This window comes from Cyprinodon tularosa, unplaced genomic scaffold, assembly GCF_016077235.1.
Source record: "Cyprinodon tularosa strain WSP-4 unplaced genomic scaffold, ASM1607723v1 ctg346, whole genome shotgun sequence".
NCBI classification, from domain to species: domain Eukaryota; kingdom Metazoa; phylum Chordata; class Actinopteri; order Cyprinodontiformes; family Cyprinodontidae; genus Cyprinodon; species Cyprinodon tularosa.
In genome coordinates, this window is record NW_024039059.1 from 1309162 (window position 1) to 1336435 (window position 27274).

Sequence of the window (27274 nt, forward strand, 5' to 3'; positions counted from 1 at the left end):
TCCTGGATGGTCAATGCAGATTGGGACACTTTGTTTTAACTTTTTTGTCCAGTGTAGATTTTTTCACAATTAACTAATTACTTGAATGAAAACCAATAAAAAAAATATAACTTTGTGGATGAAATGAATCAACTCTAAAACTCAAATTTTCTTTCATTATTATTAGAAATAATTTTTATTACACAGTTCAAGTCTCCAACTTTTTACAAATGCATACATTAATGAAAAATAAAAGTTAATCAGGCAAGTTCCAAAGAAAGAAAAACAGTAGATATGTCGAGCAGTTAGACGTCCTGTTTGTAGTACACACAGGATTAATAGCCCAGATCAGGTAAACTAGTTACACGGTACTTGGATGATGACTAAATGTTTAATATATCCATGTATGTTAATTGGAGACAGCATTTCTTTAAAAAGTAATAACTGTAACAAAGAATGAAGCTTGTGATAAAATGCATAAAATAATTTCCGTGTTAAAAAGGTCAAAAATAGTCCACATGTCGGACAGGTCAGGTCTCATTTTTGAACTCTTCTAAAACCCAAAGGCCTAAAAGATTACCCTGTAGGTTTTAACAGTTTGAACTTCAAGCCTGTTGTATGACAGCTTGGAGATCCAGTTAAAAGTAGTGCATAGTTGAAATACAAGCTAAGAAATGGGACAAAGAACAACATGATACAAAGTAGTAGCACAAACACTGATGATCCATCATCAACCAAAATAATTCATGTTTTTTACTGTTGCATTGTTAAAAAGGATTTTTCAGAATTTCTCCATTTGGTTTTTTTTGGATTTGATAATCCTCTTTTGAATTAGCTGCACATCATAAACTCAACATACACAGTAATATGTATTGGTAAAACACTGGATGAACAGCTCATAATATTGTAGGAAGCAGATGGGGCAGAGTGAATAGCTGGATGTTCCATGTTCCTACATGATGTTAAAGTCTCATTTACTGAGTGCAGCAGAGCACTTTCTCATTGCAAAATATAGAAAAATTTCCTTCCTTTGGGTTCCATGTTCCATAGCTGAAATGTTGCTGTCTGATGTCAGAAAATGTTTGTTTCCCTGACAGATTTTTTACTTCTTTAAAGATGAGATTACAGGACCTTCTGATTAGTGTGTTTCGGATGTCTGTGGAGGAAGGAGCTCCTATCAGGGTTTGTTACACAACAGATCTGAAGAGGCCTCTGTCTGTTGCTGGATGACGGTCAGCGCAGTGAGCAGAATGGCATCTCCGCATGTAAGTAAAAAAAGGAAGCAAAAAGTGGCATATTCATGGTGGTGGAGGGATGCAAACGCTGTGGGAATACGTGATTTAAAAAAATAGACTAGGAAAAATAATATTCAGACTAACATACAAAACACATGCAAAGGAAAAATTCTGCAAGTAGTTAAAACGACTGAACGTTCAAGAAAGCTGAAAACTAGAGCCATAGATAGAGTGAGTTATGAGAGTCCAGTGATTTCTACAGAAAGAATGGAAGGCATTTGTTCCGTGGATCATGGAGCTGTAGAATGTTGAATAATCCTTTAGAATTGACTGCAGATCATTCTCCATGTTTCAGTCATTTTCTCTGGTAAGTTGATGAAATGACAACATTTCTTGCCACTGTGAGCTTTAACTGACCACTAAAACCAGCTGCTTGTTGTTAAACTTGTCTTCAGGTCTGCTGGTGGTCAAATTTAAAGGGAGCTGGTCTAAGTGACGCCAAGGACAACCACGTCATTAGGACTTTAGAAAATTTACACATTGTTTAATTTTTTACAGTTTATTGTTAAAGTAATGTCTTAAAAGGTAGTGAAAGTTTTTTATCCATAATTAATCATTTTGATCTGTTCATAGTGGATATTAAACTTTATTTTAATTCAATCTTTGACTGAAACAACAAAAAGGCTACAAAATACAATGTAATTCTCTAAACTGCATTTACACCTGGACTTCACCGTACTTTATTATTAGCTTTATTTTGTCGTGGGTTTATTTGGGTGTTTTATAGTTTTACTTTTCTGTGCATTGTTATGGTATACTGTTGTTTATTTCAGCATCGTTTTACTTGAAGCAAAGTTTTAAATAAAGTTTAGGAAAGAAAAAACATTCTGCTGTTTTTGCAACTTACAGTGTTTTTCTTTTGCATGTTTCTTTTTGGGTGTTAGTGTCATTTTTGAGTTTGCTAGTCTCTAAAACGCTAAGCAGCAGTAATACCAAAAGAAAACAAGAAATAAAAAAAATGTTTTTTTGTCTATCAAAATAGATGAAGTTGTCTAAAGGAATTTTAACTGGAATTGGACGAGACTAAAGCCTAATTTAGATCCCACCTCCTCAATAGATATGCACATGAAAATCCCCCGTCCATTGAGATCACAATAATCAAAGAGGCTTCTTCTCCAAGGGGATTTCTGCGGCAACTGATTTATAGTTTTTTTTTACCCTCAGCATGTTGTCATCATTGCTAACAAACACTTTCCCAGATCAGACAAGCCAGTAGTGAAACCTAAACAAGTCTAAACAAGTGGATCAACCTCCAGGTCCGTGTCATAATGACAAATTCGTGATGCGTGATAAATATAACAAGAAGGGCTGAAAATGAAGTTTCTATTTCACATAGTTAGTCATTAAGCAAAGGATAAAGATGTGGGGCTGTTTTCAACATTGTAACAGTTTTGATAAAGCATACAATAACATTTTAAATTCATAACAGGTTGGACCATTACAAACATTCTTTCATGACCGTTTCATAGTTGACCCATTTCATTATGACAGAAAGTAGAAGGTAGAATCTTCTTTTAAACTCCACCAACAACACGTTTTTAGATACAGGTAAAACATGTAAAGCTGACAAGTTGGTCTCTACGACGGAGTATAAGGGCCAGGCTAGAGATTTTTTTTTCTCTTATTTCAACAATAAAGTTATCACATAATGAGAAAGAAATTATAAAATGACAAGAATAAAGTCGTAAAATTACGAGAATAAGGTATTAAAATCTTCTGGTCGGAGCTCAAAGCTTTCTTTCTAAAAAGGGATGTTGAATGATAACTTAATTCTCGTAATATTGCAACTTTATTCTAAAAATAAACATTTTTAAAAATCTTTAGCCTGGCCGCAATACTCTCTGTATATCCCTTTCAGCTACTCTACATAAATGGCAAACCAACATGGTGTCTAGCCATTGGATGCAGTGTCCTCCATGTGTTTATAAACTAACTCTGAGCTATGAGAATGCTTTCATTTATGATGTGATGTTATTAGACCTAAACAAAATATGTAATTAGTAAAGCAATACTTTAATTTTTGTTCATTAACAGCCAAAATATCAAGACACTGTCCCTTTAAGAAGGAGGGTACAAATAATTGTGCTACCAAATATTTTATAATTACAGCAAAAAAATAAAGTTGTGATTATTTCCCCAATAGTTAGATATACTCAGATTGAAATTCTCCATTAATTACTCCGTCTGCACCAGACGTGCCAAAAAATGGATGGCAAGCATTGTAGAAACAAAACAGCTGAATAAAAATAATACCACATTTACTTCCTGTATTGGGTAAGTGGGTGAATACTTGATGCTACCTGTCCCGTTTCTGAAGCAGAACTGAAGGTGAATCAGAATAATCCACAAGGTATTAAAAAAAAGACCAACTTAGAAGGCTGATTCAGTTTTAAAATTATTTCCAAAGGCATCTTGTATGAATGTTAACCCTTGAGGCCTAAAACTTCAGCAGAACAGCTGTTTTACATTTACAAGCTATAATTAGACTCAGAAATGTCTGCTAAATTTTATTAAAAACAAAGTAGAATGAAACAAAGCTGCTCTGGTTCATCTGTTCTCCTGCTGATATCACATATTTTTGTATTTCTTTACAGGATTCAAGCTAAACTCGGCACAATGTTACACATCAGCTTTAGTCTTTAGCATTGTGCGCCAACTGTAGCATACTGCTGGTTATCCTCCTGCTACCTTGTGGACGACACTAGAGATTAACTGAATGGAACCAACTAATTCATGTCCTAATGATATAAAACATCCCGGTATTCTAGTTAACCAGGTCGTTATATCTGGGGGTGGGGTGGGGTGGGTGGGGGGGTGGAGGTGAATAAAAAAAGAGTGACCAAATTTGTTTTCAGTCACTACCTGCATGTTTAACTGAACACAGCAGATCTAATCAGCAGTTTGGTTTAGTGACGTGATGTTTGAGTCTGATGGCGGCTTCACTGAGCCTGCGTCGCTTGGTTCTTCATCTCCTGCCACTGCTTCTCCCGCAGACTGAGTTCTGCTTCAGAGAAAGCTGCCGGGCCCCAGTTGGTGATATTCTGTGGCCCCTTAGAACCTGTGGATGACAGGTAAATCATCACTCTCAATCACAGCTTTTCATTTAAAATATTTTAGATAATAAATACAATGGAGACTCAGATGGGGAAATCGTTCCGCAATGTTAAAGCAAGGATAACAGTGTTGCATGCAGGGGTGAATGTAAACTGGGACAGTCCGGTTCCATGTACCAGGGAAAGATTTAGAGGCAGTATACAGTTCTGCGAAGACCTCTTCCCTGATATTTAGCGCCACTAAAGTCAACGCAGTTATCAGTCTGAGTGACAGGTATGCAGCGTTTAAATCACCCACATGTTCAGTCAGTATGTGGTGCACTCTGACTATCCTTCACCAGCTGTGCTCGGGCACGAATCAGTCTCTGCGATAGCTCAGCTGCATGCCTACGCTAGCTCAGCAGCTCATTGCTTAAAAAAATCTGCACTCACATACATTTTTTTGTATAGTACTTGCAAAAATATAAAACTACTTTCATCATTCTGTTAGGTAGGCGGTTAAAGAAGCACCTACCATACCCAGGGTATCATATATATATATATGAAGTTTGGCCTCAGCGTGCACATCTGCTGTAGCCCACAGTGGTCCTCAATGTGATATGAACAATTAGAGGGAGCATTGTTTTTATCTATTTTAAAGAATTTTAGTCAAACTAAAATTCAACATCTCGTAAAAGTCACTGATGTTATATGTATTCCAGAGTCGTCGTCATATTTCTATAACAAAACAGCGGTTTCAGGTTTTTTATCTTTCCCAGATTATTACACAGAATAACTGAGTTGTTTGCCAGTGTAGTCTGGACCCCACAGTGGGGGTTTGAACTCCACAAATTACAACACATTAAAACATTCAATCCTGACATAATTTGTTCCCAGAAGCACCAGAAGACAAAACTATTCATGAGCGGAGAAGAATAGTGTTTTGGTAATTTGGGCGGTTGATATCGTCAATGGGATCTAGTTTAATTAGCTTTTTAAATATGTACATGATCTAACCAGTAACCTTCACACCAAAGGTTAAAGGTCACCGTCAGCACTGGTGTAACTTTTTGAAGGGTGGGGACAGTCCCCACCAATAATTTGTACATTTGTATTCGGCTCATTTACTTTAGCCAACAACAGTAACATCAGGATGCGCCCGGCTGTGTGTGTTCTGAGAGTTTTAAGTCAGTGCTATCCTGCTGCTCCTTAGTCCCGCCTACTGATATGACATCATTGGATTCTATTTCTTTGGCTCCACGTCTGTCACTTTATGATAGAACATGATTGGCTGTCGCTATTCACCGTGTTCCCAGTAGCTACGTGATTGGAGGAGAGACGACACACAGCAGCACTCATTAATATTAACCAGCAGCTACTTCAGGTTTTATTTCGAAAAAAAAAAAAAGTAGTAGACGGGTTGGTATAAAAAAAAAAAGATGCCACCGAAAAAGTCGTCAGACATACGGAGCTTTTTCAACAACAACAAAAAAAAAAAGCAATGGAGTGTAAGTAGCCTTGAAAATCAATATTATAATGCAATAAGTTTGACAAAACCAGGTGTTTAAATAGTTTCTTTGCTAGTTAAAAAAAGCAAAACATCTCAGTTTTTTTTTCCTGTTTTTATTTGTTATTAATGTTGCCGATGTTTCTGAGCCATTACAAAAGAGCCACTTAAAGGAACCAGTCTATCTGTACATTATAATATTTTTATTTTGTTACTGTTGCATTCTCAGCAATATGAAAGCAATCAATAAATGTGCGGCGTTCAAATTTGTGTTTGGGCCTATTTTTAGCTAAATACATAAAACCTATCCTATATCAATGCTGTAACTGCAGGTTCATCATCCCCAACCCTTATATCAGGGGTAACCAATTAAAAATCAGTGGGGTCCGAATAAAGAAAATCATCAACCAGTAAAGGTCCGTAGATATTTTAAATGATCTGTTACTTTAAACAGAATTTAACACTGAAATAAAATTAGGTGTTTATGCATCAATGTTATACATTGAATTTTTTTAGTAAAAAATAAGAAAAAAATAAAGATTTTTTTTCTATTTTAAAATCTAAATTGTTTTTTGAAGTAGGGAACAACAATAGTTTGGTATAAAGGCAATTTCTTGATTCACATATTTTATTAAACACCTGAACTGACTGTTATTTTCCTTCTTTTTTTCTGGCTTAATGAGAGCAGTGGGCTTTAAGGCTGACCTGCAAAGCTTTAAACCCGGGTTTGAATGGAGACAAAGCCATTCTAAAGCACATATTAAGGAGCTAATTTTAAGCCTGGATCCATATTTATTTTTGATTCTGTTCATGGTGGAGAATCCTGTTTCACAGCAGCAGGTTGAGCCAAACATACTCTAAATATTCAGGCTCCGCTCCGCTCCGGTCTGGTCCGGCCAGGTCAAGATCCGCTATTGCAATCGCACCAAATAAGAAAAAGAACGGCGAGAAGATCCGGTTTGTCAACTTAAAATATGGTAACAACAGATTGGTAATTAGAGCATAATTCTTATATATTTCAAAAACCTAACAGCGTTTATTTAAAAGATTGGATGCAAGGTATTGGTCTATGGAAGTAAATCTGTGCCACTGGAATATAAATAAAAAATGTCACTAAAATATAAATGTTGTATGTTTGTACTCTGTGTTAAAATATATTCAGAAAACATTTTCAACCTAAAAAAGATTTATTGTCACTATATCTATATAGTTGAAATTATATTTGTTATTTTCACTTCAAGGTAAAAATTCACATTACAATTTCATAGTTAATACATTTTATATACCTGTTTTTTTTTCAGTTTAACTTTTCAGTGTTAAAAAAAGCAGCATATAAAAAATTCAGCCTTTCAAAATTCTAACTCAATATTTTCAGCAACTCAGATTCAACTGGCTCAATTTCACTGTGTTAAATTCGGCGTCTAGATTCAATGTGAAAAGTGAAGGGTTACTTCAGGTCACAGACATTAGCAATGGATTGTGGTGTCCAACACCCAGCCAATCCCGTTACAATACTTGCTTGCAAATGCAACTTGCAATACTACAGAAAAATGAAAGCAATAAACTCACCGATGCGTTAGCTTGCCTGACCGCCTCCGTGATTCTGGTTTTCCTTCAGTATGAGCGCCAAAACCATCCCGTCACGTGACTAAGAAACTGTAACGGGATTGGCTGGGTAGGCTGCCATGACTTATACTTATAAATCCTCTTCCACTATTGTGGTATTGAAGGATGTAATCAGCTCTAATACACACTAATCATCTCGTTATTACGAGCAAACGGCTTTCTAATGAGAAAATTATCATTTCGTTATCGAGAAAAAAAACGGCTTTTGTTCTTTAGATAAAAAATTAACTTGTTTTCTTGAGAAAACCCTTGAGAACTGTGAACCAATGTGAAAAAGTATCAGAGGGACATTACTGCTCTCGGCTTTCGTAGAATTTCACTAAACGGAAACTGTATTATATGCAGTGTTATGCCTGAACGCGTTAATTGAACAAAAGTTCATGAACTTGTTCATATTTTGGGCGAACGTGAACTGAACGTACTGCATTACTGCCTGATGAACGTTATTGTGAACTCGTTCATTCTGGTGTCTGTGAACGGCACGCTCTCTCAGTTCAACTCCGTTCAATAGGTTGCCAGATTTCTATAGAGCCCTCCAGGCGAAACCCCGGCTAAATCACACCGTAAACAGGCCTTAATATGTAGCGGGAAAAACACCCAATCTGGCAACACCAGCTACCAGTGTCGTAGCCTACAGCCGCGTGCGTCATCAAAACAAAATGCAGCGTGGAAGCCACAGCAGCATGGAGGCGACAAAGCAGCAGTATGATCACTTAAAACAGTTTTATGACCAGGTGGTCGGTGAGGATGATGGCAACAATCTTACATTTCTCTGCAAACTTTGCCCGCCGGCTTTCAGTAAAAAAAATCTGCCCCTAAACCTGCCTGGTATAATTTTCCAGGATTCCAGTATTCCTTTTTAGTATGGTAAGGGAGACAGTGGCGTTGGATGGAGGAGTTTGCCCTGTAATCGAAGGGTTGACGGTTCAAGCCCCGACTCCGACTTTCATTGTCGTTGTGTCCTTGGGCAAGACACTTCACCTGCATTGTCTACTGATGGTGGTCAGAGGGCCCGGTGGCGCCAGTGTACGGCAGCCTCGCTTCTGTCAGTGAGCCCCAGGGCAGCTGTGGCTACAATGTAGCTTGCCACCATCAGTGTGTGAGTGTGTGTGTGAATGGGTGAATGAATGTAGTGTAAAGCGCTTTGGTCAAGTCTCCTAACTTGAATAAAGGCGCTATATAAGTACATGCCATTTACCATTTACCATGTACTGAAATGGAATTTCAAATGGAAAAAATTATTAAAATAAAAAAAAAAAACATTTGCACCTTAAAGACTACTTTCCTGTTTTTCTTTTAATAATTCCTCATAAAAAAAGGCCATTCAAGCAGCACATTTTTCCTGATGTTTTTGAGAATATACTGTAGGGGTGAAAGCTGCAGCTGCTACTAGTGTGAAGTGAATGGACAGCAACAAAGCATTAAAGCAACAATGGGGAAATGCTGTCCCCTCAAGGCTAATGTAAACCCTGATTGGATAAGGATTCAAAACTGGATATGAAGATGAAATCTGACGCACAGTTTCAGTGTTACAACTGATAAAATAATTGCTGTCTGTGGTTCTACAGTAGGCTATGGTGTAATTGAGCAATATATATATATATAAAAAAAAGAACTATGAACTAGTTCATCTTTTGGAACTGTGAACTTAGTTCAAGATTTTGAATTATGAACTATGAACTGAACTAGTTCATTTTAAAATGTGTGAACTGAACTTTGAACAAGTTCACGTAGAAAGAGAACTTTCCCAACACTGATTATATGACGGAATAAACGGGAGAAGATTTGAACAGGAGAGCATTCCTCAGACAATTAGCTCATCTGTCAGAAAATCCTGATAAACATTTCTGGTTGTGAATACTTTTGCTGTAAAGTGTTTACATCCGAAATGAAACATCAGAAAAAAGATATTCATTGTAGTAATCCTGAAAAGTGAAGCCTTAAACACGTCCAGTATCCGACTATAAGGGGACAGAGGAAGGCGGCAGTTTGTACCTGGTTGAATGAGCCGTAACATCCCCTCATGTTGAGCCACTTTGTGCTTCCATGACCTGGTGTTGTTGGTTGCATCTTCCAGCTTTTTCATCACCGTCTAATTCATGCAAAGGGAGTCAAAGTTACTTTAGAGACCTTATTGATTATACATTCACAGATATTTTGTAGCTTCACTAAGAAATATTATAACTCTTGACATTATGAAGTCTAAAATAAGCCTGTAGAATAATACTATGCAGCAGGACAACAAAACTGAGACACTTAAAATAATGAATGAAGATGGAGAATGAGAACCACATCCTTCCTAAAGATTAATCATCTTTAAGATTGGTCATCTTGTTTACTGGACGTCTTGGAGCTTTAAAGTGTAAATAACAGTAAATAACAACCTTTAAATATCTGATAAATGCTCTGACTTGTTCTAGGCTTATTAAAGGGGTCATAGAATGATTCTATAGGGTATTTAGTGCTGCTCCTTAAGGTCTCTGAATAGGCTGTGTAACATTGGTTGGGCTGAAAATGGCATATTTGCTGTTCTATGAGCCCTAATGCAAGCCTGGTTATAAGCCCCAGAATGAAACAACAGGTTTTCTTAGTATAAAAACTTTGTTCCTTTATTAAGTAGAAATGTCGGCTATATTAACTTTACTGGAGTAATTCATTATTTTGCCATTTTATCTGCTTGCTCCTCCTTATTTGTCAAAAATAGACGCGTAACTTTTTTTTATTTAAGTTCATTTTCATTATGGCCTGTTAGTATATATATAAAAAAAAATCAAAACCAACCAAATTATTTGTTTCATCCCTAAAATGTATTTGTCGTTGAACTGGGTGCTGCCCCAACTTGTTGTTTCCCTCATACCAAAATAAATAGTTTTCAAGATGATGTACAGTTAAATCTGACACTATTACCATTAGTTATAGAACTAAGAAAATGAAGTATAAGGAAGTTATCTTCCAGAATTGTAGAAAATGCTCCTTTAATAGTTTGGCACAAGAAAACTTCTATCCTTAACATTTTTTCCTACATTACTTTCACTTTTATAATTTAAGTTGTTTTAAAAATTTTACTTTTAGACTTTTACTAGTTGAAAGTCGTAAGGAAGCAGCTGTTCCAACCGTTGCATTTCCAAATTCTCCCGAGTGGTGGACGACTTTACACGAGTGAATAAAGTGAATTTGATTGGTCGTTTATCAGGAGGATGAACGATTGTTGTGGCGGAAGCAAGGGCGTAGGAATATGTTTACTATTGGGGGGGACACATGTCGGAAATCTGAGATTCGTATTCAACAGAAACATATCTTAAGTACGCTACTTAAAAAAAAGGCTATTTAATCTTTTACTTTATTCCTTTATAAATGTGTTTGCAAAAATAATGTATTTAAAATGTACATAATGCATTTGTTCATAAGATGTGAGCATATCACCAAACAAAATGACTGGAGTCTTTTATTAAGCAAAGGGAGATGTCTTTCAAGGTCTTCAACCCTTGGCATATTTAGTGTCTGCATCACACTAGAAAATCAAATATTTCAGTTTGATTAAAAACAATTCACTAAGCCACACATGTGCAAAGTTTGATATGTTTTATTTTGTCAAACTTGCAATAATGGTCAAAAATGAATTTATATAGGTTGACTGACAGAGGGAGCTGACAGTGTGTTGAAGAATTATGGACAGGGCGCTTTGAAGCATCTGGTTCAAAAACGCATTATCAACCTTTGGTAGAAATCCATCCATCCTTCCATTTTCTGTACACCCTGTCCCTTAGTGGGGTCGGGAGGTGCTGGTGCGGGGTACACCCTAGACAGGTTGCCAGTCTGTCCAGACCTTTGGTAGAAATGGCGCCTTTAATTCCAGTTTGCAGTACAGAACAGAGAAAACTACAGAGTTGTCAATGTTGTGTTAATCTGTTTATCGTCTAAAAAGAGGAGCCAGCAGTTTATTTGAGGAAATAAAGGTGCAGAAGTTAATTAGTTGGTTAATTATGGGTTGTGCAGTGGACTGCTGCACAACCAATGCGGCCGCCGCTGCTAAGAATTAAAATTAATTCTCCCTGTGGTTTTAACTAACGATCAGGAGCGCGGCAGGTATAACATCTGTCAATTTCGGCGAATCAAAACCACGCAAAAAATAAAAAAATCCTCGTTAAACGCACGCCCAGATCGGGCTAATTTCAACACAAGTTGTGTTAGGTGACTGTTACTCACACTGACGTTTCTCTTTTTAAAAAAATCTGAGTAAGTCCTACTGCTGTTTCAGCCTTTTAGTTGGTGGTGGTATTGTACTGAAATGAGATATAAAAAAAAATATATAAAAAAAACATTTTGGCTAGCGTGGCAAACGTCTAGAGAAAGTTAGCAGTTAAATATTGGATGAGTGATCATCCCAAGACTACGGAAGAGGATTAGGGCCACTGAAAAAAAAAAAAAAAGTTAAGGGATTTTTAAATTTCATTTCAGTTTAATACGGGAAAAAGGTCAGAATTCTGACTTTAATCTCAGAATTTTGGATCTTAATGTAGATGGTCACCATGAAGGAAGAGATGTGGAGCACTCAGCTTCACTGACAAAGATGTGAGTTGTTTGAGAGAGCCAGTGACACATTGGTGGAAAATGACGGAATTAGGCAACTTTTTACGTGCCCGTGGGGTCCCCTCATTAATGGAGGAGCAGAAGAGAGCTAGTCTCTAAAACAGACATGGCTATGGCTGGATGCTAACATGTTTGTTTTTAAACATACTTTTGTTATATTACATTTGTGTTGTGTTTTCCAAATAATGTAGAAAATGGATGGTGGGTTTATAATGTTTACCTTTTATGAGCAGGACAGGAAGCAGAGAAGGGTAGCATTACCTCCAACTAGTTAAACTCATAATTATGAAGTTATTCAACAAATTCCTCAAGTAAAAAAGTGCAACTTTTATTTTTTATTTCTTTTTGTTGTTTTTTTTTTACCAGATTTGTTGATTAATTTCAAAATTATGTATTCCTTCCAAATTTCCAAATCTGAAGAATTTTTAAACCAATATCTACATTATTTAACATTTAGTTTGTTTTAGCAGTACTTCCTGTTATATTTCTTTATACATATATTTTACATTTTCTTGCACAGCAAGCTCAGCAGATTTGAAATTGTGTGCTTGTGTAAACACAAGTAGTCAATCTTTACTCTAAACATATATTCTGGTTATTTTTTAGTTAGACCTGATTGTTTTTATGTATCTGTATAAGTACCCCCCGAAAAAAAATAAAAACACTGTAAATTGATTAGAAATATTAATCATCTGTCAGATTTCTGAGAAAAAAGTCAGAATTCTGAGAAAAAGTCAGAAGAAAAAAGTCAGAATTCTGAGAAAAGTCAGAATTCTGACTTTTTTCCCCATGTTAAACTAAAAAAAAAAAATGTAAAAATCAGTTAACTTTTTTTTTCCAGTGGCCCTAATCCTCTTCCGTACAAGACTAAGATGACTAAACCAAAAAGATTCAGTTTCTATATATGAAAGTGAACTAAAAACAAAACGTTATAAATAGGCAATATTCATAGCAGCATCCCGACAGACTATTTTACCTCTTTCACAAGTTTCTGATTTCTGTGTCGCCGTTTCCCTCCCTGCTGACTGAGTGCTCAAACACTCAGCAGTTCAGAGAGGGGAGGGGGAGTACAGTGACGTAACGCTATGCTGCGCCTTCAAAATAAAAGCACGCTAGTTAAAAAAATGTCAAAATCTAATATTTTGCGGTACAATTTTTGGGGGGGACATATCCACCTGGCTTTTATATTGGGGGGGACATGTCCCCCCCGTCCCCCCCGCTTCCTACGCCGCTGGGCGGAAGGTTCCTAAGCAAGTTTGGTTGTAGCCGGTTTGTCGGAAGCATCTTGCTAACCAGTTAGCAACTTAGTGCTAGTAGGTTCCCAATGGGAAATTATATTGGGACCAAGTAGCACTAAACTGGTGACTTAGAAACAACACTGTCAAGGAACGCTATGGACAGCGGAAACATGCAAGAGGAGGAGAGTTTAGTGTCGGAGGTCATGGATGAGTCTCCTCTGTCATCCATTTTTTATTTAGAGGAGGAAAGCGGGGACGAAGATGTTGTGGAAGAGGACGCCAGAGCAGCAGAAGCTTGGTTTGGTGTAGAAGGCTTACAGCCGTACATGTTTGAGCCCTTGCCTCACAACCCTGCCAGTTCTGTTAGCTCTACGCCTGCCGAAGACACAGACGTCCATCTGAACACTGGGACGAAACTCAATGGGAAAGGACATTTTTCTTATTTCTTATTTCAACTGTTGCGTATATTAGCTGCGACATATGAATCAAGATGCTATGACCAAAATAATTTGATTGACAGATGACCGTTGATGTATGATTGGCCGAATTTAGGTTAACAGGCTGACGTATAACTAACTGGCCTGCATAAGATAAGAGAATTATTTTTTAAACATAAATTTTCTAAATTTTGGGACAGAACATTTATATATAACAGAACATTTATATACATATTTAAGCCAGAATGATTTGACATTTAAATGTGATTAAGTGTTTTTAAACAGTAGGATTTAAACTTCTACTTGATTAATAAACATTAATACTTTGCTCTGCTGTTCAGCCATTGTGTAAGAAAAAACAACCAGGCGGAAACACCATTTGTTAGAGAGAGGCTCCCTGTGTTTACACCTAGGAGCTTTCTCTCTCTGGTTCTTTTTCCTGTAAAGAGATCACTTGGGACAAACTCTTTAAATAACACTTCATAAATTATATGAAGTTTTTTTTTATAGAAATTGTAATCTTAACCAGATCAGAGAAGTTGCTTAGGGTTACAGAAGGTAGCTACTTACCCCCCGGCTCACCTCTCAGGAAGTGGCCCCGATAAACAGTTAAAGAGGCATTTCATACATCTCCAGTCTGTCACATCATCACATCATTACACCATGCACTTTAGCAGATGAGGAGACATTCATGGCTCCAGCCTTATCAAAATATTACACTTTGTTCTTAGCTGAAGAACACCGCTCTCATTCCATTTCCAAATCTTTGCCACGTACAAAATGAAGATTATAACTGTATATATCCGGACAGAGGAACTGTCTTAATTAGATAAACTAATTTGGAAAACATCAGTTCTGACATGCAACAGGCAGCTAATATTGAGGTGTAATAAACTCACACATCATCAATGATAATTATCCTAACAATTCGATATTGGTTTATCACATATGGTTGACTGAATTACTGGATTTGTCAGACACCCCCCTTTAAAATCTACAGTTCTTCACCACCTCTCAGCACATTGAGAAACTGGATGGTCAGTAAACCCACTTTGCTCCTGCTAGTTTTCCTCTGTAATGCCGGGGCCAGCTCTCTGCAGAGCTACAAAAGTATTCCCCTCAGCAGCTTTATAAACAAAACAACTTTTGATTTTATTTCCTCATTTAAAAAGAGCAAAATGATTATAAATGTCACTGTGCTCTGTGCTACTATGGTCTGTCAATTTTACAGAAAGAACTCCATTTCATTCATTGCATCCCTGCCATGCTGCTGTGTTTTCACCTGAGAGTAAGAAGAAGAACAATCCTTGATTGCGCACGCCCACTAAGCGGTTTGCCCACGACCACCTTACGACAGCCCAGAATTTCACACATTTTGATTTTCTCCCGACCTTACGATTCCTGATTGGGAGGTGGTCATGAGAGGCTGATCGCCCCTTGTTACCCCCTGTTCACTACATGACGAACAACGCATCAGACTGCAAGTCGGCCCCATCGAACAATTCTTGCAAGACTGGAGAATCAGCCCATAAAGAGCAAAATATCGTACAGTTAATGCCCGGCTTTACAGTGTGAGTAGTTCACTTGCATTTATTTTGAATAAAACTGCTTCTCTGAGTATTTATTATACATGTGTACTTTTCATTGAATTTTGTCTTGATATTCTAGGGCTTGTCCAAATTCAAAAATAACTTTATCTGAAGTGTTTGGGGGGAATCTGCTGATGTGGCACACTTTTATTCTCAGTAAGTTAGAAGAAAATATATACATTGAGTCATATTTAATTAATTTACTTTGGTTTTAGTTCTTATTAATTTGATAATGCAGCATTATTACTACAGGTGTAGGTTTTCAAGTATTACCACAGGGATCATTTGTATCCATTCCAGCTTGCAGAAGTTGAGTGGGAGGGTTTTTGTCTGGAAGCTAACAGCTAAGGTCCTGAAAATGTGAAAGCGTTTTCCTCTTGGCTGCTGACTGACCTGATATTGCGCCAGCGCCCCTTGCCTCTCCTGTTCCAGCTCTTCCAGCTGTTTCATCGCAGCCTGCAGGGCGCTCTCCTTAGCCAGACGTTCCTTCTCCAACTCCTGTTTCTCCGCCTCGGTTTCAGAGATGGCCCGCTGCTGATGCAGGTGGATCACCTCCAACTCTGCTCTCTTCTCAGCCTCCTCCTCAAGCAGCCTGCTCCACACACAGACATGCAATGCAGTTAACAGTCTCATACAGGGGCAGGAATATAGGCCAGTAAAATAAATCCTAACACCCTGCTGTCAACTGTTTAGATAACTGAATTCATAGAAACTGAAACCACTGAGTGGTCTCCTCTGGTCATGAAGGAGTCACCAATGAGAGTAAACCCACTGAGGCGTTCTGATGGTATTTTTAGTATGATGACCTCGCTGCTGCATTTCTTCCCCCAGTGAAGTTTTTATCTTTCCACCCCAATGCAGGGGACAAAAACATCTCGCCAGGTCAACCAGGCCAACAATTCCCCCTAACAACCCCCAGATGGATAGATCATTATCAGGTACTGCAGGCCAACAAAGAACCCAAACGACTCCCCATTCCTAAGGGGCGGACCCATTCTTCTGGTTCAATTTGCATGTTTTCTAAGCCAAAACAAGTTTTTGGGCAACTATATAAAGCTTCGAACTCAATGGAGTTCTTCGATGGAAAGCGAAACGTCTTCAAACTTGGGGGAAAAAGTTCATTGGATTGTTTTTCAACTTCTTTGGAATAAAGCTCCTACTTTCCTGAACCACTATTAATTTGCAGTAAGAAACCAAACTTTTTATTTCTTTATTCCAACACAAAAGGAGCTTTACACAGAGCCTTCACGGAGCTGAATACTAGATAATGACCTGTAGTGTTAAACATTTTATACAGTCTTGAAACCATCATGTTGACCGGGTCATTCATATTCAAAAGGAGGAAACTTTTTTCTTTTTCTTCTTTTTCTTTTCTTTTTTTACTTGCTTTTATTCTGTTTTTTGTGGTCCAATTGTTTTATTTGTTTTACAAATGTTTTTGCTTTTATTTTTCTTCCATTATATTATCTAATTCATGTAAATCACTTTGAATTGTGGTGGGGGAGTGGTGGCCACAGACTGCCACTCTGGGACTCTGAGCAAAGACCCTTAACCCCCAATTGCTCCTCAGGCGCCCCACTATGGCAGCCCACTGCTCCCCAAGGGGATGGGTTAAATGCAGAGGTAAATTTCTCCCATGTGAGATCAATAAAGTTAAATTATCTACTGAATTGTGCTATACAAATAAAATTGCCTTGCCACAGTTTGACTTTAATATAACGAGGAAAACATACTGAGTTGCTTGTAACTGTGGAAAACCAGCAGTCACAGTGGCTGCTGAGCAAAAAAACTTGATGTTATATTGTTATAAATATCAGACTTGATAAAAAAATGAGTTAATTCATTCTCTATGTCTCGTCGACTTTCCACCCAAAAAGCTGGATTATTAGTTTTATTCTTATAGCTTTTATCAGTTTAAAAACTAAAACAAAGATCCACTTGTGTTTATGTGGATGTTCCTGTCATGTTTTTAGTGTCTGGGATCAAAGACAGTTTTTCAGTCCAAGGTTGAATATTTTTGTGTCAGCAGGTGGCGCTGTTGTGCTTTTATTGTCACCAGCTGTAAATTCAAGATTAACAGAAGTAGTTTTACATTTAGTTTACGTCAACACTACCATTCTGGTAGGTTCTTCAGTCACTTTCAACAGGAGGGTAGAAAACTCAGTTTTTTCTAATAAATCATATTTGGTTTGGAGTTTTTTTTTTTTGACCCATAAACACAAAAATGGATGAACTACTGTGATAAATACACAGATAACGTGCTCTTCTCAGTAAACAGAGGGAACTTAGTATAACCAATACATATTAGCACACTTCCTTGTAGTAGCAAACAAACCCCACCGAGAGGTTTTCCAATGATAAATTCTGCCCTTTAAACTTTTAGATGAATGGAAATAGTCCATTTAGCTGAAACTTAAGGATAGATTGTTGTCTTTAGACAGTGACTGGACTTAGGAATGACACACTCTGCTCTGTTTAGCAACTGCAAAGTGGAAAGCTAAGGTCAGCAGAGAGGAAGGAAGGACTACAGGGGAAAAAGAATGAATGACTTGTTGAGACTCCCACTAAAAAAGCAGAAGGAGGAAGATCTCACAGGGCTTTTTGGACGTTAACTGATGATTCATCTTATTCTACCCAATTGCGGGAGATGTAAGGATTTATTTTTTCTTCCTGTGAGGATAGTGGCTTCTCCGTCTCCAGCCTTTGGACTGACCGTGCCTGCAGCTTGCGGACGGTTTCCTCATCTTGTCTGGCCCGTTTCTCCTCCTCCAAAGCCCCCTCCAGCTGATGGTACATGTCCTCCAGCTCCTGGACCCTCTGCAGATACTGCTCCAGCTCACATGACTTCTGGGCCACCTGCTCCTCCATCTGCTGTCGTACCTGTTCAGCCACAAATTGAACCCAGTTTCTTTTGTTTCCCCAAAAAGTGTCTCTGTAGAAGTATGGAGGGAATTTTGTTCCATTACTAATGAAGGCAAGAAATAAAAGAAAAATGCAATCCAGAAAGGAAACTTTGAAAAACTTCTTAATCAAAGAAAAAATTGACAGTAATTATGCTGCTATTCCTAGATTTTTTTCAAATTATTATTTTCTTTGCTGTCGTTGGCACAGTTTGTAGCACAGCTGCCTTGTAGCAAGAAGGTTCTGAGTTCGATTTCCGGCACTGGCTCTTTCTGTATGGAGTTTGTATGCTTTCCCTGCGTGGGTTCTCTACAAGTACTGCAGCTTCCTCCCACAGTCCAAAAACATGACTGTTAGGTTAATTGGCTTCTCTAAATTGTCGTTAAGGTTTACAGTGTGTGTGCATGGTCGTGTGTCTTTGTGTGTCTCTTTGTTGCCTTTCACCAAAGAGTTGCCTTGTCTCTGCTTGCCACAATATTGGAACAGAATTTACTCCATACAGAAACGGTTCTGACTATTAGGTCAAATTAGCTCAGATTTGCTCATTTCTTAGGCTGGAAATAGAAACTTTAAAATAAAAAAACTGATTTTCAAGTTCCCAAGCAACTGGTAACATCAATACTGATCACGTACAGTTGAGAGTATAGAAATGTATGTATGATGAACTATAAAAAACAGGAGAAATGAAATAGAAAGCAAACAGTGGAGAAGGCCTTCTGAGCAGAAATACACAGATAAACATTTCTGTAGAAAGCCCATCACACAACCACACTGTGCACTCAGTGTTTCATGTTGCTTTCAGAGGAAGCGATGCACCAGATGAAACATTTCATGCCATTACATTTACCAGATGTGTATTTCAGTAATGCCTCCATCAAACCCTGCTACATATCACCTGAGCTAGCTTTATATGTTTTTAACTGTTCAAGTATTTTTCCAACATTTTCCTTTTTTTAAAGCTTGCCTGCTGATATACAAGTAAAAACTGAGAATATAAATGAGAAAATAGAACTTAGTCTGATGGGTATGGAATAAAGTTTACTCCATTATTGGAAACAAAACACGCATTTGACTAATTGAAATAAAAAAAACCTGGTGTGTAAATTGACATTAGATAAAAAAATTATTTCGATCATTAATTTCAGTTTTTTTCTACCTTTATTTCAGATTGAGTTTTAAAAATTTCATTCTTTTTCAAATTGCGTTTCCAGATCACATTCATTTCATTTCTGGGGGCGGGCTTTCCTCTGCAGTGAGGATTAAAGACACGTTTTTATTGGTCTGCATTGCAACATTTTTTATTGGTCAAGAGCGAGCGAATGTGAGAGGAAAAGGTGATCTGTAGAACACAATTTAAAAAGAATCCAGTTTATAAAGCTCAATCTGAGAGAAATTAGAAAAAGATAAAACGTGAAACTATAAAATAGGTAAATAAAAAAAGTTACGATTGAAAACATAGAATTTGAAAAAAAAAATTTGCAAAACTTATACGTATAAATCAAAACAGAAATTTATTCTTAAAACTTATTTTTAAATCAAGTTTTTCAAAGTTTCCCTGTGGGTTGCATTACCTTGAAACCATTTGTTTTTTTTTGCTTGCAAAAATAATGGCGCAAAATTCACACCGTATTTATGCAGCTGATTTGGTGCCGGGAGGCAGAGCTGAATAACGTACCATCTTTTCTCTCTCAAGCTCCACCCTGTAGCGGTCCTGGAGTTCAGTGTGGGTCAAGAGGCGCTTTTTCTCTTCCTCGGCTGCTTTTGCTGCCGCTTCCTCCAGAGCCTGATCAAAGGGAAAATCGCATTAATACAAAAACCAGAAATTTGAAAACAAATAATAAAAGCAGAGTTTTAACAGGTATTAATAAAGTTTTACACAGGAGTCTAAAAAGATGAGGAATAATGTTATGATAAAAACATTCAGGAGAAAATATTTGTAAATGAACCATGAAACAGATCCACTTTTATTCTCTTTAGGTATAAAGATGACTCTTTCAAAAGGACTTTATGTCAGCATTACACACCAAGAAGAGCATGGTTTCAGCCATTAAATGAATTTAATTTAATCAAGCCTATTTTACCTTAAGACTTAGACTTGACTATGCAGAATGTATACAAAAGAAATCACCTTGCTTACAGCTTTCAACGGTGAAATGAGCAGCTTATGACAGTAAAAGAACATTACAATTTAAAGTGCAGCAATGATCATCATGTAAAAAGTGTAGGAGAAAAAGAAAAAGGTTAAGTGCAGTGCAAAATAAATATGGTGCAAAATGCAGTATAACGTTTGCGTCCTATTTAAAAGGATTATAAAAGTTTCAGCCACATATTAACCAACTTTTCATAAAGTTTATAGTTTTTTTCTGCAAACTGTAATGAAGAGCATTCATTTTATTGCACAAATTAGAATTTTTAAATACCAGATAAACAACAGGATCAATGTCAGCCTGGATTTGACAGCTAATGCACTGCATTCAAGAATTCATCTAAATGGTTTAAATAGAAGGGAGTTTTTTTTAAGTACCGAGCAGCATAAATGTCAGAGCAACATTCTGAGGGTTGAAGCTGTGCAGGTTTTTGAGCTGCAGCATCACACAGGAGTGAACTGCATTAAAGACAGGGAGCTAGCTTTTAGCGACGGCACATTTAGTAACGGGGAGTTTAAAGCCTTCGTGTGTCTATTTGTGTCTGTCTGTGTGCTCCTTGTGCATTCACGCAGCTGACAATGAGAGATGGAGTCCTTCACCTCAACGCTAAGCCTGTCGTGCATTCTCGCACGGTCGTCCCACACAAAGAAAACACTGTTCTCTTGTGAGCGCAACATGTGAAATATTTCAGTGCGACCATTCAGCTCCCTGTTTGTCATCATGATGCTGCTGCCTGCACACTATCCTGCAGTGCACTGAGCTCTCTGAAGTCAGAGGTTAATTTCATGCTTTTCAAAAAGGAAAATCTTGAAACTTTAAACTGTTTGTTAGGCTACTGTTATGTGAAAATTAAATGAGTCTATTTCAATATCCATCAATCAATGTGATTAAGGTCTAAAGTTTAAGTCAGCAGTCTAAATTCAGCTGTAAAGTTGACCAATAATAGCGTTATTATTATTTTTTTTTTTACAATTTGCAATGTTTGTTATTTTTCTTAAACAAACATGGAGAGAGATGTCATATTTCCCTAAAACTGCAGAATAAGTGTTGGCTCTTTCATTTGTGGAAAAAACAGCACACATGAAAGATGAGCTGGTACTGACAGGTCTGAATACCAAAAACGGACCCACTCCATCTACTAGGACTGGTTGAGTAATTTTTCTATATCTACTGACTCAGCAATAACACACTGACCAGTGAAGGAAATTAACATCTATTAAAGTTCTGTGTTCGTCCAATGACATGATCACAACAAGCCTTTAGAGCAAACCCAACCTGATTTAAACATTCTTAAATTACGGCATGTTGTCCGACGACAGTGTCTAACTTCACTTGCACTGCTTGTCCTGTTAATACGGTAAAGCCGTCCAGAGCGTCCGGCCCCAGGCTGCACGTGATACAAATTAGCAATGAGCTGCTGTCAGTCTGGGTTGCTGCTGCTAGCACATTCCATCATATCTTCATTCATTTTAAACTCTAGCCATGATTAGAATAAATATACATTTGGCTATATCATCCTCTTGTGTCCACTCCGTGTTTACAAAATGACAATAAAAGTAGGCTAAGTCCAAGTCTTGAATTGAAGTTTAATAAATATATAATAAGCTAAACACTTTTTTTTAAGTCCTGCAGTACAAATAATTTAAAGGAGTCAGTGGGAAAAGTAAAAAAAAAAGTCAACTCCGAAGATAAATTTCATTAACTGTAAAGCTGACGTTGTCAGCAAACCAAATGTCTGTGATGCAGCTAAAAGAAAATGGTAAATCACCATCAGTCTGTTGAAGCCAGGGGGGGATTTACCATTAGGCCATACTAGGCAGTTGCCTTACCATACCAAAACATGTATGGTTAATACAACTATTCCTCATTTGTGAACATTAATTGTGTTTTTGATAAAACTCATTTAACTAAAATGCCATCAGAACGCTTAGAATATTAAATGTGTCCATGCCCCCCCCATCAGTGTCCACCACATTGTATCAGTCCATTTGCTGCACATGTTCAGAAAGGTCCAAACAGACAGCAGCAAAACATTTGAAAACAAACGATGTTAAGAGCAGTGTTGCCAACGTAGAGCTTTTGTCGCTATATTTAGCAACTTTTCAGACCCCTCTAATGCTTTTATTTTTAAAAAACTCCTAGTGCCAAATCTAGCGACTTTTTTCTGCAACTGGAGACTTTAGGGACAATATATAAAAGCAGCGAACTCTGCTCTCCAAAGCAAGTAAATTTCAGGTAAGCAGATCATGGCTTGTCTACAGTGAAAAGAAGGATTGTCTTATTTACTTTTGCCGTCGCCTTTTTGGTAACACAGGAAGGAGAAATCAGCTAAGTGAGCTTAGTGATTGGAAACAATCTTTCATTCCTTTTGAGACAGCATGAAAAGTCAGCTGAGTACAAAACATAGAGAGGAAAACAACAAGAAAAGGGAGAAGAAGAGAGGGACAAAAACTAAGAACAAATAATGTGTCATTTCTATTAAAATATTTGTATCTGTATAATCGGTGTGTTTTATGTGTTGTCTTCTCCCCTGCCTGTGTTTGCCTAGGGCCAAAAAGTTCCTAAATCCGCCCCTGGTTGAAGCATAAAGCTGGATTCTACTGCAGCCCAACAACAGCGTCCGATTAAAGAAATAAAGAGGATTCTGGTTTAAAAAAGAAAACAGCTTTCTAATAAAGTTGTTCATGAGCTGCAGAATGAGGCTGATCTTTCATTTCTATGTATGAGCTGGCAGAAGTTTCAGGGCAAACCATTCATTTCAGTTTTTAGGTGACCCACTTTGATTGGCTGAAACAATAGTTTGTGTGTCTGAAACCAGCAGTGCGTAGAGCAAAGAGCAGCAGAGATAGCAGGGCACTAAAGATACAGAGCTGTGATTTAACATCTGAGGAATGCTGCTGAATCGATTTCAACTACTGAACCAAAACTGGGCAGCTGTGACCTAGAAGTGCTTGCGGGAAAACTATTTTTCATCTTGGGGCATATGAACCTTGAAGAGGTGAAGAATTTAAAAACAGATTATCAGTAAAATATGTTGTCTTTGCATCACTGGACCATTTGTTTACCACTTGTCCCACAGCTTGGTGTAGGAATGTGAGTCATTCAGCAGGTTTGTTTTGGTTTTTGTGAGCAAAGCATGTTTTATTCTGGGACACATGTCTGCCTTCATGCTTCTATTCACACACTGCTGAAAAAAACAACAATAAAACCAAAACACTCCAATCCAACCTCAACCTTGACAGACTGGATTTCTATTAACCCTTTGCCCCTCCCACCTTGGAGATCAGATAGATTCTCTAATCCAGTGATTTTACAGGTCTAAACACTCAATGACAACTTCCACTTAAAGAGGGTTTAAGAAAACATGAAACAAGCTCAGATGAAGGTTGTGGTGATGATTTGAGTTGTTGTGGTTGAGGCGGCCTTTGCTCTCCTATGGGGCAGAGAGGAAGTGGGGGAAACAGAGCTGCAACCGAGCTGTAATGTGACTAAGCTTCGGTGCAGCTGCTCTGCATCTTCATCTTTCTTTTTGATTATCTTGAACAGTTTTAGCATTTCTTAAGACAATGTTAGCACTATTTGCAGAGGCAAAGCAAATCATATATCACTTGTTGCCTTGCCTTGGAGGGTAACAAATGTCTTAATACAATAAATTAATAACTTATGAAATAATAGTTGAATGTGCATTTAAATGATCAAAACTGGAAATAAATACGTATTTTTTAATAAATTATTTGTATGGGCCTCAATTAAATATATAAATGATTTCATTTTGAACAAGTTAATATAATTAGGTAATGATTTATTAAACTGTTTAATGTTCTTTCTTTGAACCAAATGTAAAGTTTTTATTCGGTAAAGCAAAGTGTGTTTTTATTCTATTATTTCAAAGAGATCCCAATGAGCTTTACAGGAAGGCTGCTTTCCATATCTTCACCTCTTTCTGTATTAAAATGGGTCAATAAACCATCTCCTTTGTCTCTAGCATATCCATTAGTGTTGCACCGATACCAATATACCAGTAGCTTGATAAAGCCATGATGCCAATTATTTTACATCCAAGTAGTATGCAGTTCTTTTTAAATACACACACTCGTCAATTTCAAACAGATGGTATCGGTATCGGCCAATACTGCACAGCCAGGTATCGGGTATCACTGGCATCCTGTCCGCAAACCAAACCTGATGGCATAACTCAGCCTTAAGAACCAAAATATGAATGAATATATCGATGACTGAGAGAAGAAACCAGGAGTGAGAAACCAAAATCAATCAGAGTTTGAAATTTTGAATATCAAACACTTTTCTACCAGTTACAGCAGTGGCATGCACAGACTTTTTGAAGGGAAAGGACAGAAAGAAAACCAACTGTAGGTCAAAACTGTAGAGGGCACTTTAATAAGTACCCAATGGGAACCAGAGGGTTCCCAGGGGAGACTTTAGTGAAAGCTTTGCTTTCCAAGTGGTCACTTTAGCATATGTTTTGGCACCCAAGGGGTCACTTTAGGAGTCACTTTAGTGTGTGTTTGGCACCCAAGGGTCACTTTAACGTGTGGTTTGGCTCACAAGGGGACACTTTTGCATGGGTTTTGGCCCCTATTGTGACAATTTTGCATGAGTTTTGGCTCCAAAGGGGACATTTGAGTGTGAGTTTTGGCTCGCCTGGGGGACTTTTGCATGAGTTTTGGCTCCAAAAGGGAAACTTTTGTGTGTGTTGTGGCTCCCAACTGGGAACTTTAGTGTGTTTTGAGTTCCAAGAGGGCACTTTTGCATAGGTTTTGGCTCCCAACTGGGAACTTTTGCATGGGTTTTGGCTGCCAAGGCGGACATTTTAGCGTGTTTTGGCTCCAGAGAGGAAAATTTAGCGTGTTTTGGCTCCAAAGGTGGAACTTTTGCATCTGTTTTTTTAACAATTGGGCCAGAAGGGCGGGGAACCACCTATACACTTTGCAAGCCACTGGTTTACAGACTGCTGTTGGTGGACACCTATAGGATAATCAGTTCAAGGGTAAGGCTTTTAGCTGAACAGACTACTAAAAACATCAGCATTTTTCATCATCCTGTATATAACAAAAACTAATAATATAATACTATCACAGTAGGAATCAACTGTCCTGGATGGTGACTGGTAGAGCATTGAAAAAAATTACAGTGAAGACTGAGCGCTGCTGACATCATCTGTCACTTTATCTATACTTCCTTTTTGTTAATTTATGTTGTTTGTTTCTGTTTTTTTTCTGCCTTATATAATGAACCACATTCACTCAGATGTTGCCATGCAGAAATGCAGTGCTGTCATCATGCAAAACTTCTTTATTGAACAACGCACAGTAAATCCTCCCAGATGTTCATTGTTTTCAGATTACCTCTGGATCATGTTTGTTTGGAGATTCTATGAGTCTGATAATCACCCAGATGTGGACTGACTGGACTGAGCTCTATGTTTGATCCCTACCTTCCTCATGTTCTCCAGTTCAAGTTGTTTGGCCTCGTTTGCCGTCTGCAGCTCCTTCATTCTCAACTCCAGCTCCTCCTGCTCGGCCTGCTGCCTGAGCCGCAGATCTCGCCGTTTCTGGCGGGCTTCGTGGTGCGGTGCAGGCCGGCCCTGACGCAGCAGGTTCACACATGTCTGAATGGCTAAAAAGAAAAAAAGCACCTTTATACACTTACTACGCTACAAACAAACATCAATGTACTTTATCTATGTACAGTAAAACTAATACTCTACATCTTGATTCATAAACTATCCTAAACATGGCGGTGGCAGTGTTATTGTGAGGATTAGCGTTTCTTTTACAGAAAAGGGGAAGCTTCTCAAAAATGTTGGAAGATGGATGGAATAGCAAGAACTACAATTATGAATTGAGTATTTTTTTCTCTTAGAATGTCCTAGTCAAAGTCTAGATCTAAATGGAATAGACAATCAAAAGCAATACTCAAAAACTCATGTCCACGGGAATCTTTTCTTCTCATCTGTCACATCAAAACCTAATAAATTACACTGCCATCTGTCAGTGTATTTTATTTTACTAATATGACAAATTTATAAGGGTCTGAATACTTTTCTAGAGGGCTGGACCAACCATTAATTAATTATAGCTATGTTGAGGTGACATACATTTTTTTTTAGATTTCAATAAATATTTCCATCAACTCACCCTGGATCCATTCCTGCTTCTTCTTCTTGTCTGATGCGCTGATTTCAAAGCTTTTTTGAGACGACTTGATGAGGAAGAGGCACTTCTTTCCCTCTTTGTCTTGTAAAGACTGCAGCAGAAAGCAATAATAAGCATAAAAATAAAATCCATGTTTTTAAAATTTCTATATAAGCTGTAGAAATGGAAGAGAATTGGCTCAAGAAGAGCTTAAAAAAGCAAAAGCAACAGGGCAGTAGAAACTGTGTTTTCATGCCTCCACGGTGCAGCTTCCGTCCAACAGGATGTCCCCTTTCTTCTCTGTGAGGTCCTCACCAACATAATATGAAATACAGCTGGGCTTAAGCACAAACCAGCGCTCGGTCCAGTTCTTCCTTTTGTGACCTTTCTTCATCATATAACCCTATAAATAGGAAGAAAACAGTTCCTTAAAGTATATATATAATAAATATGTTTAACTACATAGAATAAATAATCAAATAATACATTTGCTGCCATCAAAACAAGATTACTTGATAGAAGGACCTGTAAATGCTTTCTAGCTTCTAAAATAGTCCTGTAAGGTGATTTAAGTTATTTTTCTGAAATTTTCCTCTCTATGTATTTATTTATTCATTTTGTGGCACATTTTTTTTGTTTCATTTAGCCTAAAGCAAAACATTGTCTTTGTTTCTTAGAATGGAAAAGTGACTAAATAAAGGTTTACCTCATATTTAGTTTTTTAGATGTGTCGACAATTATTACATATAAAATGCATTGCAATGGCGCACACTCCAAT

General features: G+C 37.6%; 1 protein-coding gene across 3 annotated transcripts in view; it reads right to left on the reverse strand.

Annotated features, from left to right (window-relative positions):
* Positions 1 to 27274, reverse strand: part of LOC119789741 (switch-associated protein 70-like) — a 76000-nt gene that overhangs the window by 16660 nt on the left and 32066 nt on the right. For 2 of the 3 annotated variants that reach the window (XR_005281622.1, XR_005281621.1), the window contains exons 5-11: positions 26753 to 26899; positions 26500 to 26608; positions 25797 to 25978; positions 19870 to 19977; positions 18007 to 18173; positions 15687 to 15885; positions 9435 to 9531 (exon numbers count right to left, since the gene is read on the reverse strand). Coding sequence is in view for 1 of the 3 variants with exons in the window: in XM_038294799.1 (XP_038150727.1) it covers positions 4214 to 4332; positions 9435 to 9531; positions 15687 to 15885; positions 18007 to 18173; positions 19870 to 19977; positions 25797 to 25978; positions 26500 to 26608; positions 26753 to 26899 (1128 nt within the window). In the remaining 2 variants the exon portion in view is untranslated. Of the gene's footprint in view, positions 1 to 146; positions 4333 to 9434; positions 9532 to 15686; positions 15886 to 18006; positions 18174 to 19869; positions 19978 to 25796; positions 25979 to 26499; positions 26609 to 26752; positions 26900 to 27274 lie in introns of those variants that run through there. The other variant, XM_038294799.1, reaches the window with a different exon arrangement.